The sequence below is a fragment of the Crinia signifera genome, chromosome 4, assembly GCF_055691185.1.
Source record: "Crinia signifera chromosome 4, ASM5569118v1, whole genome shotgun sequence".
Taxonomy (NCBI): domain Eukaryota; kingdom Metazoa; phylum Chordata; class Amphibia; order Anura; family Myobatrachidae; genus Crinia; species Crinia signifera.
This window is the reverse complement of record NC_139220.1, coordinates 55,418,694-55,435,137: the sequence shown is the minus strand read 5'-3', so window position 1 is coordinate 55,435,137 and position 16,444 is coordinate 55,418,694. Positions and strand designations below refer to the sequence as shown.

The window sequence follows — 16,444 nt, the reverse complement described above, 5'->3', positions numbered from 1 at the left end:
GGGAAGGGGGAGTAAGGGTTAGGCACCGGTTGGGACATCTAGGGTCGGGGGGGGGAAATTGACGGAGCCACTGTTTGCATGCCCACTGCTGGGATATCATATGTATTCCATTTAAACATAGGTACTGTAGCTATAACAAAATCCTGTACTCTCACCCAAACTGCTCATCATGGCTGTCAGAAAATAGTACAGACCAAATTATGAAGATATGTATATATAAATGTTTTCCAGAATTCCTGGCAGTTGCTATAGCACCACTTTAACCTCATGCAGTAACAATATAATGAAAAGTCCCGTCTCTGGCCAGTATTCAATGCCGCTGTTGAAGCACGGCAGCGAACCCTGTTTAGGATTCGCCGGCATTCTTCGAGCTGGACGATTCGCAGCCAGCCGCCCCTCCGCCCTATTTAACGTGCCAGGGGCTCGCTGTCCCTGGTGGCGAATTTGTACCCCCCCAGCGAATGTCGCAGAGATGGCAGCCTCCCTGCCTGCACTGCAAGCTGCACACAGCAGCAGGGGGATAAGGAGGGCCCCGAGGACACAGGGAGAGTGCAGGGAGCGCTGCGCTGCAAGTTTATGCATACAAATAGCAAGACCCTTCAAATAATAAAATAGCTGATTTTTTTTTTTTTTTTTTTACACCAAAAAAAATAAAAAATAAGAACCTTTATTTTAAAAACACATTCTAATTCACCTGACAAATGTAAAACTGAGAAACCTGGTGAAAATCACGGAGAAAGCAGTTCTCCATTTGAGCATTGAATACACTCTCGGTGAATTGGAGTAAAAACCCTGTTGAAAACCACCAGCGAATTGTAGCGACTATTAAACGGCGAATTGGCAGACATTACCTGTTTGCTTTCAACGAACAGTCACTGTTGAATACAGCGAATTGCAATTTCCGGGAAAACATTTGCCGGAGAACGGGCAGATCCGCTGAAAATTGCGGTGAATCAGATGCATTGAATACTGGCCTAAGTGGTAAAGTACCGCTAATAGATACAATGGGGGAAATTTACTAAAGGAAATGTGTAAAAAATAGGTGTAAAAATAGGTGTATTTGTATCCAGAAATACACTTATTTTTGACATTTTCTATCCCGAAAATACGGCAATTCGTATTGATAGCACATCAGTACGAATTGCCGTATTTTCGGGATAGAAAATGTCAAAAATAAGTGTATTTCTGGATACAAATACACCTATTTTTACACCTATTTTTTACACATTTCCTTTAGTAAATTTCCCCGAATGTGTCCAATGAAATGATTATTATTGCAAAAGAACTGATACATAATAACATGAGTTTGCTATGCAATGCTAAACAAGAGTACTTTTTTTTTATTCTTGACAATATAAACATACAGTAATACAAAAGGATGAAAATAGAAAGTTAGGAGAAAAAATTTAATTTAAGAATAAGGGTCTATTTAGAATCAAATGAAGGTATTACAGGCAGTTTTCATTATTTCAGTATTTGTCTGACTGGTTCCTTCATGATTGGCAGATGGAATGTGGTCTTTGATTTTATATCGAAGATATTATTTATTTATTAACAGTTTCTTATATAGCGCAGCATATTCCGTTGCGCTTTACAAAGGGGACAGTGATACAACAAACAGGGTATTTACAGACAGTCAAAATGTAGGAGGGCCCTGCTCGCAAGCTTACAATCTATAGGGAAATAGGCATTGATACATAAGGATAGATACTGTATTCTTTATTGCATCGATTCCACCAGAATGCAAGGTTCTATGACTGGTTCTGGAATTTGATAAGCTTGCCTGAAGAGATTAGTTTTTAGGGAATGCTTACAGGTTTGGAGACTGGAGGAGAGTCTTATTGTGCTTGGTAGGGCATTCCACAGAGTGGGTGCAGCCCCGTAGAAAGTCCTGGGGGGTGATTTTGAGCGCTAGGGGCACGTGTGCTGTGTGATGTACAGAATGCTGCCCTCTGGTATAGGGTTGCCGCCCTTACAGAAAGCTTTAGCGAAGAAAAGAGAGCCAGTAGGCGCCTTCTGTACACTAAAAAATGTTTTAATCAACATACAAGTATCACAATTCACAAACACATAACCTGTACCTATGCATGCATGCAAAAGAGATAAAAGCTAAAAAATTAAAAATTAAATAAAAATAAAGTCTGCATCAGATAATTACAGAGTCCTGATTGGATGGTGTGGATGCCAGTAATTATAATCCCAACAAGGGTCCAGAGCTGTGCAAGATGTTAGTGTCCAGAGATGTAATACTGAACAATTTGTAATCCAAGGTAAGTAGACCACTTGCTTAGCACTCTCTGTTGGATGCCCGATATTAGTTGGTGGCGTCCGTACAGTGGAATACAGCACTATCACCCGCGGGGTCGACACGTCAGTATTGTTGGTATTCAATGCTGGGTAGTTGTCACTCCAGCAGACCCGATACTCGTGGATGCGAATAGACTAAATCCCCTGGTGTTACCTTCTCACTGTCATGAGCTTGCACCCAGTATGCTGTGTCGGCGTTACCGCACTGGCCTCAGTGTACGCGGCCGGCAGTAGTAGAACACGCCGCAGTGTCTGAAGGTGCTTATCTCGAGGATCAGGTCCTCGTTGGTGAACGTAGCCGGGGACCGGTGGTTAGAGGTCGGTCATGTGTCGCTGCTGTATCCCTTTGGGTGTCTGGCTGCAATGTCCACAATTGACTCTTCCCGAAAACACGTTTCGCTGCGCTCAGGCGGCTTTTTCAATTCAGGAATTGAATTGACCTCTAACCACCAGTCCCCGGCTACGTTCACCAACGAGGATCTGATCCCCGAGATAGGCACCTTCAGACACTGCGGCGTGTTCTACTACTGCCGGCTGCGTACACTGAGGCCAGTGCGGTAACGCCGACACAGCATACTGGGTGCAAGCTCATGACAGTGAGAAGGTAACACCAGGGGATTCAGTCTATTCGCATCCACGAGTATCGGGTCTGCTGGAGTGACAACTACCCAGCATTGAATACCGACAATACTGAAGTGTCGACCCCGCGGGTGATAGTGCTGTATTCCACAGTATGGACACCACCAACTAATATCGGGCATCCAACAGAGAGTGCTAAGCAAGTGGTCTACTTACCTTGGATTACAAATTGTTCAGTATTACATCTCTGGACACTAACATCTTGCACAGCTCTGGACCCTTGTTGGGATTATAATTACTGGCATCCACACCATCCAATCAGGACTCGGTAATTATCTGATGCAGACTTTTTACTTTATTTTTATTTAATTTTTTATTTTTTAGCTTTTATCTCTTTTGCATGCATGCATAGGTACATGTTATGTGTTTGTGAATTGTTATACTTGTATGTTGATTGTTGATTAAAACATTTTTTAGTGTACAGAAGGCGCCTACTGGCTCTCTTTTCTTCCGTAGAAAGTCCTGCAGTCAGGAATGAGAGCGAGTAATGAGTGTGGATGAGAGACGCAGATCTTGGGAGGAGCGTAGAGGTCGTGTTGGATGATATTTTGAGATAAGAGAAGATATGTATGTTGGTGTAGTTTGGTTTATGGCTTTGTGTGGAAGTAAAATAATTTTGTATTGAATACGGTAGAATACAGGTAACCAATGAAGTGACTGACAGAGTAGCTTTGCAGAAATGAACGTCTGGCTAGGAAGATTAGTCTTGCAGCTGCATTCATAATGGACTGTAGTGGTGAGAGTCTGTATTGGGGAAGGCCAATAAGGAGACTATTGCAATAATCAATGCATGAGATGATGAGAGCATGGATTAGTTTTTGCAGTGTCTTGTGTAAGGTAAGGGCGAATTTTAAATATGTTTTTTAGGTGCATGTGGCATGATTTTGAGACAGATTGAATGTGGGGTACAAAGGAAAGTTCTGAGTCAAGGATAACACCTAGGCAGCGAGCTTGATAGGTAGGAGTGATTGTCATCTTCTCATATTCTTCTAGATATTAATTGATGACCATGTTTAAAGTGGAGAGCCATCTGCTGGTCCATATTCTTACCCTCTATTCTATGCCTCTATCAGTTTGTGACCATGATTTCAGTAATGTTTTAGATTTTGTTTTTCTTAATGGAGATTGTGGAAAAAGTAAATGTAGTTCATGCTATGCACCCAAAATAGCCTTATATCTTTGCTGCATCCAAACAGCCTTATTTTGGTACGCCAGGTCGTGCAAGAATCTTCTAGCTGCCATTGTCTATTTGCAGAAAACACTTCTTCATCTGCGTTGAAATAGGACCACATCCTTGTGCAGCTTTGTCTCATATTTCATTTGATATGCTGCACTTTGGATGCGACTGACTCTGAATCTGTATATAAAGTGCTACAATGTATCGGCTGCTGTTTTTTTTTCTTATGCAAATTCTGCCCTGTATGCAGACTCATTTGTACACCGTATAAAAATGTCATAAATCAAGTTTATCAGCAGAGTCTTCACAAGAGCCCTAGTCGCATGGTGTTGTGGCTGAGACGCATTTTGTAGGAAAAAAAGAAAAGCCCAAAATTAGAGTTGCACAGGGCCTGACTGCTCACTCTTGCGCTGCATGTAACATTTAGGTTAGAGGTGTGAGGAAACATCTGTACATAATGGTTACCATTAACATTTCTGGTTTCATTGCAGTAAGGAAATTGAAAACCTAAAAGATGAATTATCTCTACAAAGGATGAAAGCCTTAGCAGAAAGCCAGCGCGTCCTGGAGCTGGAACGGAAGCTGTTTACTAACGATAGACATCTTAAGCTCTCCCAGGGTGAAAACATGAAGCTTCGCGTCGGCTTGGATGAACTAAAAATGAAATATGAACCTGATGGTACTAATCCCATATCTATAAGCTGTATCTGTCAGATAGCACAAGTGAGCTAGGCTCATCTGAATCTAGATTTAAGTTATTATTCATTCAAAATCTATTCCATTTACTGTATTTACAAGGAAGCAATGATTGTTTTTTGCATGATAGTAGAGCTACATGCTTGGTCCGTAACTTTGCACGTAGACTAGCTTAATTATCATCTTTAGTAATAACATGTTTATTTTAAAATGTAACATTTACTGAATAAAGCGTTTCCTTTCTCAACATGAAACAGAAATCATTAAATTGAAAACACAGAAACGAAGACGAGAGCAAATTCCACTTGATTGCCCACTAGATGACGTAGCCAGTGGTAACAGACCATCTGTCTGTACTACTGATCTTGTTCCCAGCATGAGTAAAGAAGAAAAAGAAAATGTAGCATTGACATTGGAAAGTAATGTCTGTACTCTGGAAGAGACGCATGCTGAGCAAGAAGTGTCTACTGTGCCCCCAAGCCAAGACAAAACCAGCGGTGATCAACCTGTGAAAGAACGGAAAAGAGTAAGAATAGTAGAAGACCTCCCGGATACCCAGACTTTAAGTAAGAGTGACACCGTAACAGCTCCGTCCAACAGGTCAGTTTCTCCTCCAATTCTTGAACACCGCATTCAAGAGAAACCTAGATCTATCTTCTCTCGATTTACGAACTATGCTATGAATCTCTTTCTGTTTCTCTTAAGCTTTGCATGGTGTCTGGTCCCTGCTCTTCGGCTTCCCAGACTTAAAATTTTCAGTCCATTTAAAAAACTTTAAATCACGCAATTTTTTTAAAAGAATGGAGTGTTTTTAGCTTTATATGTTGTGATTTCGATTTAACAAGTGCATGTACTCAAATCATGTATGTATGTTAATTCAGCTGTCCACGTTCAGTATTACTAATATTTATTTTAACTGAAGTCTTACGTAATATTTACTTTAAGTCTGGTTTTTTATGTTTATTTGTATGCACTTTTTCTTAAATTATTTTGTTTAATCTTTGTAAGCAGTGTTATTTTCAACCTTGCGTATGTATTAAAAAGTTCTAGTCCTCAAACACTCGTTAAAGAACGAACGTAAAACTTTTAATTTTAAATGTGTTTTTTCATTTCCCCAAGAAAGTTTAATGCAAATGAGAAATTAGTTCAGTCAGAATCAACCAAATGACTGACTTTTACCGTAAAACAGCTTCTGGAGTATAAAGTGTGATGGTGGATAGAAATTTTGAAGAAAAAACTATAACCGTGCCTGTTGCGTAGCAGTTAGAAAAGATAAAGAATTTAGGGGTAGATTTATTAAGCTCGGTGAAGTGATAAAGTGTCTGGTCTTCATCATCGGCCAATCCGCTCCTACCTGTCATTTTGCAAACCAAGCCTGTAACTTAACAGTTAGCTGATTGGCCGGTGATAAAGTACCAGCCACATTATCACTGCACCGAGCTGAATAATTCTGTCCCTGAATAACTGTAAATCTTAAGTTTTCATTATGGTTTGCTAGAAGCCTCAATAAAGCTAAATCTTTCTCTAATGGGCAAAACTATGCTGCACTGCAGATAGGGAAAATCTACGGTGCGTGGGGAGTTATTTTTGTTTCTGTGCAGTGTAAATACTTGCTGCTTTATTACACTGCAATTTTTAGATTTCAGTTTGAACACGCCTCCCCCGAATCTAAAGGTGCATATACACTTGGCGGTTTGGCCCAGCATGTATGCAGAGCAATGATGCTGAAATCGCTCAGTGCAAGCGGTTTTCGCCAAGTTGGATGGCTTTCCATAGCATGACACTATAAAAAGCCGTCCAACCCATCACTCATCTGCTGCTAATACAGCAGATGAGTGGCAATGGCCAGCGATGAATGCGGGAGTACGCATCAGTGCTCATCGCCAGGCCACACCCACTGGGTTGTTTTTAAGAGAGAGCTGCTTTCAGCTCAAAAGCTCCCACTGTGTATGAGCCTTAACTCTCTGTAAATGTTACATTTGCCCCATCTGCAGTGTAGCATGGTTTTGTCTATTAGAGAAAAACATTGCTTTTGAGATCCATGCTAAAGTTGTTCTTTTTTAGCATGATGCATATTGAAATCATCCCCATTCTCCGATGAGATAATGTATTGTACACACACATAGTATATCAGTTCATCCTGCAGTAAGGCTTAATGATGATGAAATGTGTAGAGCACATTCTAAAATGAATAACCTTCAAAAGCTTTCAGCAATCCATTTTATAATTATTATTTTTTTTCTTTTTTTTTAAAGGTTTGTCTTGCTTAAATTTTAACACTACAGTAGTACTTTCCATAACATTATTTATTATGATTTATAGAGGTACACTGATGCTGGGTATATACTGGTGTCACAGAGTTGGATATGAACGTGAAGTGATAACGGCAAATAGAAGTCTGTTAGCTAATAGTTTAGTTATTTACCCAAATCTCCCAGTACTTGCATAGCTTTCATAACGTAGAGTAACGTCATTATTAGAGGAAACAGGAAGTCCATATTTTTTCACTTCAGTTTACCTCTTCAGTAGTTTTTATTTTATTGCTGCTTTTTATGATATCTATGAACTTTTATCTTTAGATTTCTCATACTACCAGACATGCAGGGTGAACTGCTTTTTCTATGCCCATGCATGTAGCACTGTACTGCAAACTATTGGAAGCCAGCAATCACACCATTACAGTCTATGGCGGGCGCACATACGCAGCATGGGATGGATGAGCATGGCAACATCTGATTTTTTTTTTTAAGTAGTTCAATTAATCATTTAAAAAATACATCCGTTTTTCTGCTTTGCTATTATAAAGAAGAATCTATAGCAATGCTGTATTTAAGAAGTCTCCAGCTACATTTAGTTATGTTGACTATATGGACTTTCTATAATTCTTTTTTACATAAAACTCTAGAGTTGTAAAAAATAAAAAGAAGGAAATTTAATGTGGTGAAATAATTATACTTTAGATTTTTATTTTGTTATAATTCTAGTGCTGTACAACATAATCTACCATAAAGCTAATCTCCTCACCTAAAGCCACCACTGAATATAATAGAACACACTGTCTGTACTGCGATGTGCGTTATATGCACTGTTGGGGAAGCCAATCCCAGTATTGAGATCCTGAGATTTTGGGCGCAAAATCCGCATGCATATTGGTTGTGCATCTGTGCAGCATGATTTAACCAGCAGTTCTCTGCTCAGGAGCTGCCCGGCAACCAGGTTGTGCACTACTAGAAGGGCTGCTTAACGGGAAAGAAGCTAGATGTATGTGGACAAATCTGTAACACACAGTGACTTGCAGTATATAAACATTGCAGCATTACACAGAAAACTAAAGGTCTGTACACACTGGGCGACTATGCCCAGCGTGTATGGACAGCAATGATGGCGTCCATCGCTGCGAGGAAAGCCGCTCAGTGCATACACACTGAGTGGCTTTCCCCCTGCCTGGCGCCGACGGAGGGGGGAGGACGGTGTTGCATAGCAGAGCGCTATGCAAAGCCATCCTGAAAGCCGATGAACGGCTTTCCTGGCGATGTTGCGGGAGCGTGCAGCAGCACTCATCGCCGACCATACACACTGGGCGGATTTGAGCTGAAAGCCGCTCAAACCTGCTGTTTTGAGCGTCTTTCAGCTCAGTCGCCCAATGTGTATGGGCCTTAAGTAAGAGAATGAAAAGCATATGAGGGGAGAGGACCTTGCTTGAGATCTTACATTCTAAAGGGGAGGAGCATACAGATAGGGGTGACATAGATGGGGTAGACAGTGAGCAGAAACAAGAAATAGGATGAGAAGTGGCTGGGTTTGATGAAGTGGGTTTTGAGATCACTTTTGATGTTTTGTTAAGTGTCTGATAATGATCAGTGCAGCCAAAATCTAATCAGTAGGCAGCAGAGATGGCATGCATTTATATTGTGAGGGTGGGAAGAAGTGAAGGGAGGTTAAATTGGAGATGTTAATAGGAGAGGTGTGTTTGAGGGCTTGGTAAGTGTGAGAGAAGCATAAAATGGATTCTGAATGAGAAGAGGAACCAGCGTTGTGATTGTAAGAGGGGGATAGTATGTTTGGCGAGAGAAAAGATGACTTAAGCAACAGCATTAAGAACAGAAAGGAGTGGAGAGATATGGTAGTCAGGGAGGCCATATAGGTGGGGGTTACAGTAGTTCAATCTGGAGACGACCACCGAGTGGATCCTAGAAATATTTTTTGGATGGAAATGGCAGGACTGCGATTGGCAAAAAGGCAATGAACGTGGGGTTTTGAAGGTCCAGGATACGTATAAGTCGGTGTACTTAAGGGTCTAGAGGAGATAGTGGTGTTTTATAGATAATGTAACTGTGGGAGGTGAGGTCATGTAAGGGCATGGCTGCCATCAGAAATTGTGGGACCCGGGACTTACAAAGCATGGCTCTAGCCAGCCCCCCCAAATCTATTCTCTCCAGCGAGTCGTCCTTCTGTTTTCTCCTTCCAACCAGTACCCCCTATTTCTTGCTCCAGTCCAATCAGCCCAGATAGATTTAATTTCTCCTGCAAATCTCCTGGCTCCAATTTGAAAGTTACTCATCTTCTTAGTGTCCTTGCTGCTACACATGCAGGCCGCAGTTACTTTTCTTTAGTGGCGTGGCATGATGTCATGAAATCACGCACTCAAACAGCGTGCCCACCATCAACATCACCTTACTGCACTGGGGGCCATTTCACCATTCAGCATCTGGTGGTATGAGCAGCCCGGGACAATTGTCCTGACCATACCCCCTTGATAGCAGCCCTGTGTGGAAAGCTGATCAGCTCCATCTTAAACATCCCACTTTTAAGAAAGTGTTGAGACATGCAGAGAGCAGTATCATACAGACCAAGGTAGTGAAAGATTTGCAGGATGAATGGGTGGTCCACATTGTCAAAAGAAGCAGAGAGGTTGAGGACTATGAGCACAAAGTAGTGGCCTTTGGATTTTGCAGCAAGGAGGGCATTGCTGACTAACGTGAGGATTGTTTCAGTGGAGAGGACAAAAAACAGATTGAAATAGGTCAAGCAGGGAGTAAAACGAAGGAAAAGTAGTTAGACCAGTGGTTTCCAAACTGTGTGCCTAGGCACCCTGGGGTGCCTCAGGACACTTACAGGGGTGGCTTGGGTTGGTGGACCATGATCAATTCATATTAGTTATGTGTAATGTAACAGGCAAAAGCAGTGCTAGTGGCTGCCAATTGTAAAGTTGCATGCAGTAAAAAGATATAAGGTTTACAAATAATTGTTGGTATAGCTCCATGCTTCTTTAAGCCTTCCACCCTGTAGTCAGCGCCCTCCGTTGAGCTTCCGGCTGCTGGTGCTTCCAATCAAGCAGCATTCTCAGGAGTGCAGAACCCGGGCAGTAGGGTGGGGTCGGCCAGTAGTAAGGTGTTTCCCCGCCTCTATTATTAGTCATCGGCTTCCCCAGAATCCTCGATGTATGTGTAGGCTTTGATCAGCCTGTTTAAATAGCACCGTCTTTCGTAGTTAACGCCCGTATCAGTTGTGGGAACCAGGCCTCGTTCTCACTTCAGGTTTTACATGCCTCCGTTTCAGATAGAACGCATGCACATGCGTATTTCTTTTGGTCTCGGACCTTAAATTTTTTCCCCTTCACATTGATACTTTTGTTATACTTGTTGCTGTAGTTTGTAAATTTTGCAGTTCACTTTATATGTATCTGCTTTTGCTATGAAAGGGCCGCTAGCATATTTGTATAATCTCGCCATTTTATAGGTATAGTTTTTATTTGACATATTTTTTGTTTCAAATATATTTTAACCTGTCTGTATGTAAATAAATACACCACCGTTAGCCTTTTAAGGAACCAACGGTAGTATATTCATTGTTTCTTTTTTAGGAAAGAAGGAAATCCGATAATTTGTATTCAAAGAAAATGTATTCTCTTAATGTCTCCTATCAGAGACCGGGTCTTTTTCTGCATAAAGCATCCGGTGCACACATAAAGGGACATGTGTGGACATAGTACCTGCTTTATCAGTACCCGGAATCAGATATCGAGAATATCCTGTACACTTAGTGGCCGGGAATGAATACCCCCCCTATTTACGACAGGGGAAATAGTGGCAACCGCCTATTCAATGCTGTCTTTCCCGACCGCATTGAAGAGGCAGATCGACAGAATGGGCCAAACTTTAAAAGCAGTCGGGCACGTTTTGTTTTCGATTGCGGCCGAATATCGACAATCCACGGCCGTTTATGTGGACACGCCCACTTTTTGCCAATTGCGATGTGGGACATTGAATCGCGCCTTGTGATCTGCGGTCGAGCAAAATGAAAACTGGCCAGGGTTACGGCTGTCGGGCCGGATCGACAGTCGTGACCTGGGATCGAATACCCCCCTTTAGTACTTATATAAATAATTATACGTTATTACAGATTTTATTTGATCATTGCTCGATGGCTGTTCAATCATACCTTACTAGATGTACATTACATTATTCAAATGTTTATAATTCAGAAATATGTAATTGGTTATATTAACATTTCTAATGAATAAAGAACAACTAAGAGAGGCGGAGATAGAATCGGAAAGCTCTGAAGATGCGAAGCATGCTGGATATATTGTCTGTGCTCCATGATGCCAAAAGGTTTAAATTACACCATTGAACTGAATAACCTATGAAGGTCTCTCTCCTCCCCCCCCCTCCCCCATCTTCATACACCTTCCTAACCTTGTTCTTTATTCATTAGAAATTTTAATATCCACAACCAAGCTGGCGTCTACTTGGCTTCCGGAAATGGTTGTCATGCGACCCTTGAAATTTTGCGTCTTCGGTCATTTGGAATCTGTCCCTTGCTCTGTCCCCATGATTGATATCCGAGACCACATCATGATCCAACTTTACACTATTAATTTCCACAGAAAGTAAAAGTTCAGTACTCCCATCCACCTCCGGCTACCTCAGTGGTTATGGCCGATGATCCGAAGTATAAGTTTGCCATTATGATGCTCTGTATCCTCCTCCACTGGGTCACCAACAGCGCTCTGGCCTCTGAGCCTTGCCAGTTCCAGCTGATACTCATGTACATCAGCTTAACATTCCTTGAAGCACATTTTAGTGATTTGGAGAGTGTATGGATACATTTGATGTGTGAACAGGGCAAACCATTGTGGCCCAGGTTTGGTGAAATGTCACCAGCTAATAGAAGCTTGAGAGATGTAGCTGTAGGAGGTTAAATGTGGTGTGACAAGTACAGATCTCATGAGTATTAATAAATGAGGAGTGTAGAATTGAGGCAGCAATGTGTATTGTGCAGCGATAGTAAAGGATGTGATTGGTTTAGAGAGATACAACAGAGTAATTAGTGGTATGTACGTATGATTAAATACGCAGGTTAATTTAACTGAGGGTAAAAGGCAGGTCGTTGTATGGTAGTTCCCTAGCCACAAAGATGGAGGGTTCTGTCTGATTTTGTCCCTTGTCTGGAATTTTGTTATTCTACTTAACCCTTTTAATAAAACCCTTCTAATATAAAACCGCCGACCAGCCTAGTATCTCTTTAAGAACAGTTTCTATCCATATGTACTCAGTAGTTCTAATCAAAGGCTGAGCAAAATCCCCACCAATTACAAAACAGGCAATAAAACGTCACTAAAAGAAATATTGAGATAGCGGACTGGCAATATTTTAGGAAGTTGAAATAAGGTTTAAACTGACTACACACTTTTTAAATTACTGTTATAGATATTGCCAATATAATTATCAAATAGTCCTCATCCCAGTATTAAAGAGAGAACATAACCTCACTGCACAGACCCTGGCACAGATATAGTCACTATGCAAGTCCTGAATTATGTTCTTTCTTAACCCTTTCAAATAAAGCCTTTCTAATATTCTAAAACCTCTGACTTGCATACAGCTGACCAGCCTAGTATTAGAGGGAGGAAGATTCAGGGGAAATGTGAGGAAGAATTACTTCACAGAAAGAGTAGTAGATAAGTGGAATAGCCTCCCATCAGAGGTGGTAGAGGCAAATACAGTAGTACAATTTAAACATGCTTGGGATAGGCGTATTGATATCCTTACAAAAAAATAAGGATCAACTATGGTTTGAGGTAACATGTTTAAAAAAGGGGCAGACTAGATGGGTGGTTCTTATCTGCCGTCAAATTCTATGTTTCTATGTTTAGTATCTCTTTTTAAGAATGGTTTCACATTCATTTTGTTAACATGGGCATCCACACAAACCCCTAAAGTACAGCTATACAAAGTAACAGTCATAGTAATATAGTTACAATACATTTATTTATTTATTAACAGTTTCTTATATAGCGCAGCATATTCCGTTGCGCTTTACAATACATGAACATAAGCCATATAGAAGACCAGAATCCAATATATAGGCTCTGGTTGGTGGGCTGATGCTGTAGGGGCTGGGTGGGTGGGTAGGCGGGCTGATGCTGCGGGAGCTGGGTGAGTGGCTGGGCATAGTGGTGATGCTGCCTGGAGCCGGGTGGGTAGCCGGGCAGGAGCGCAGGACTCAAGCTAACGGTTTGGGTGGGTGGGTGGCTCAGGCTGTCTGTGCCTCGTCACCTCGTCGCGCTGCGCAGACCGCACTGCCGGTACGAGGGAAGCCGGGCATTAGACTACACATGCACAGTCTAATCCCGAAATCCCGGGGTTTTGGGGGCCAAATTTCAGTGATCCCGGTATTGGCCGCCCTAGTTATGGCTTTATGAACATAATGCTTACAGTTTGCAAAATGTAGTGTCTTTATAAAACAAAGGTATTCTGTTTATAGGGTGTATGTAGCAATTATCTCATTTTAGATCCTATCATTGTAAATTATTTTCACCTCTGTTTGCAACAATAAGAAATTTTAAGTATCATCCAATTGTATGAATCTTAACATGCAAGGTTAATGGGCCTGTCCCTGTGATGTGCTTGGAGTTAAGTGAACGCGTCAGTGGTCTCTTCACTCCTACATCCGACCACGCATATACAGTTGCCATTGCCAGGGAGGCTTCTAAAAAAGAACCATTTCCTTGTAGTTTGTGCTGCTAACACAATCTTCAGATGGTGTTGGCTGCAGGGGACAATTCCTTAGTGATTTGCATTCCAGAGCTTAACGAGCTTTGCAACCTAAATATAAACCGATGAGGGTACCGGCTGCTGTCTGATATGGAGGGGAATGCAAGAGATGTCGTCGACATCTGCTGCAATTAATACTATACATGGGACATTCGGTGTGTTTGTGGGATACTCCATAGGCCCCCCTATAAGAGTAAGCAACAGGGAAGTGTATATGATGGCATTATAAAGTAATCTTTTGTACTCTTCTTACTTAATATAAATTCTATTGTCTTAGCTGCAAATTTTTATTCATATTACACGCTATCAGGTTTGTATATAAGCTTGCAGTGCTCTCAAATGTGAATTAGATAGCCCATTGTCTATTGATGCTATATATATAATCGGTTGGATGCGAAGATAAATGTTTTCACTACATGTTGAGCTTCTGGCCAAAATCTCAGAATCGGTTACAAACTTTTTGAATGTTATTGAAATTAGAATGACTGTTTACCTGTAGGTTATCTGCTGAGGAGTGGAGATTTGGACAAGGAAAGACTGATGAGGAGACAGACTTCAGAAAGTGTGAGAGGAAATCAAGACACAGAGCTCCTCCTATTCTGCATGTGTCTTCCAAACCTTCTGCAGTAACACAATGCCCACAACAATAACACATTCTCTGCAGGTTTTATAGATTTTTTTTATTTAATATTCTAAACACACATGGCTATTTGGTGGAGTTATTATTGTGCAGAACAAGCCCTAAAAGCTTGGTATCCAGTCTGTTTTTGAAAAAACGACAGATATCTAGAGCAAGATTTAATTACATGTGAGCTTGGCAGGTTCCGTTGGCTGATTCTGCTTGGACCTCCACAGGCTGCAAACAGAATCCGTCTACTTAGATGCAACATGCAAAACCACCGGAACTGGTCATATTAAATTCTGCCCTATGGGATTGCCTTCATGTATTTTTTTTGTTTGTTTTATTCAACATACTGGATCCTAAGACACTCTGGTTTTCTTTGGATTTGTGTAAGTTAACTTTCTTATGCCCCCATTTAACAACATTGTTTTAAACAGAAAATCAGCAGTGAATCTGCCGCTGGCGAGAGGTGATGCTAAAACCTCCAGCAGCGCAGCTTTTGTAGTCCAAACAGTGCTGGTTGTGGAACAAGTGTTTTTTTTTCCAGCGAGTGAGAAAGACACGGCTTTTACCCGGCATTAAAATGCCGGGAACTGCCACGCTGGACCCCCGTTCTCACTGCAAGGCAAATTTGCCTTTAAACACGGGTTTTTCGGCAGTGTGAACAGGTCAACCCGTGTCTACATACTTGGATCTCAGACATGGGTAAAAAGAAGGGTTTTAAGCGTGTATGAGATCCGGGTATGCAACCTGTTCACACTGCCAAAAATCCTGGGTTAAAAGGCAAATTCCCGGGTCGACGTGCTAGACCTGTGAATTTCGCTGCAGTGAGAACGGGGTATTACTGAGGCATGCACATTGTTTTCCCTTTTGGCACATGTGCAGTTTATCCTACAAGGCTCCGTGCAGGTCTTCAAAGGCTGAATACTTCTTGTGAATGGCAGAGTTTCCTCCCATTTCCACTGTAGTCAATGTGGGTGAGGGGCAATAAAAAAAAATGGTAAGTACTAATGTACTCTTCAACTCTCCTCCTACATGCTGCACCATTCCATCCCAGGGCCCGTGCTTGTGTTGTCATCAATGTGCTTGACACCTACTGGCATTTAATGAGGTGATGGAGTGTATGTCTATAAGGATTCTCCTGATACACACACATGACTGGTTTCTTTTGAGGTTGCTGTGGGGGTGACGTTCCTTGAGGGTTGCTACTAGCATAGTGCCAGTGATTGCTACCACTTCCTAAATACCATTGGTTACAATAGCAATTTACATAATATTACAATTTACAAATATTTTAAAATAGCATTGGCTTAAAACAGCGCAAGGTGCTATGATGAATAAGAATTTACAGCAGACACCTGTTGATAAATGGGGGCATTTATTTAAAGTTCATTCCTGTATTGTTAATGTTCCCTCAGAATATTCACATTGTTTTATGTGTCAGGGTCATTTTGTTTGATGTCGTTTCTGTAAATAAACAACAACAAAAATGGCACACTGTGAATATCCACTATTTCTTTGCTATGTACCGGGATAACTTTTATATTAATAATATTCAGTTTTTAATGATAATACAGTACAAATATGCAATATTCTACATTGTAAGGTGTTTTATTTGTTTTTAATGTTAATAAAGTATTGGTTAACTAATATAAACCCTTTTTCGAGTTTGTTTTTTCCTTTTCACGTGAATTTTTTTGCTTGTCTAGCAAATGCAAACATTCTGTACCCATTATTTTTTTAAGGTTACTGTGCTCATTAATGTACACCCCACACCTTCTATATGCATTATTATGGTTTATTATTATGATAATATGGTTTTGTATGAGTGGACATCTTTATTGGTTACTTTGTAGCCAGAATGTGCACAAGATAATTCATAAAAGTTGAACTGAGCTGTGTGTATCATTCTTTCAGATTAATATTTGTCTTGTGTAAACTATA

At 41.1% G+C, this 16,444-nt stretch overlaps 1 protein-coding gene across 3 annotated transcripts in view; it reads left to right on the top strand.

The window, feature by feature from the left end:
* SPDL1 (spindle apparatus coiled-coil protein 1) overlaps window positions 1-16,138 on the top strand; it is a 100,766-nt gene extending 84,628 nt beyond the window's left edge. For 2 of the 3 annotated variants that reach the window (XM_083181786.1, XM_083181785.1), the window contains exons 10-11: window positions 4,615-4,802; window positions 5,077-5,920. In XM_083181786.1, the coding sequence (XP_083037912.1) occupies window positions 4,615-4,802; window positions 5,077-5,597 (709 nt within the window). In that variant the 3' untranslated portion in view covers window positions 5,598-5,920. Of the gene's footprint in view, window positions 1-4,614; window positions 4,803-5,076; window positions 5,921-14,377 lie in introns of those variants that run through there. The other variant, XM_083181787.1, reaches the window with a different exon arrangement.
* The last annotated feature ends 306 nt before the right edge of the window (window positions 16,139-16,444 follow it).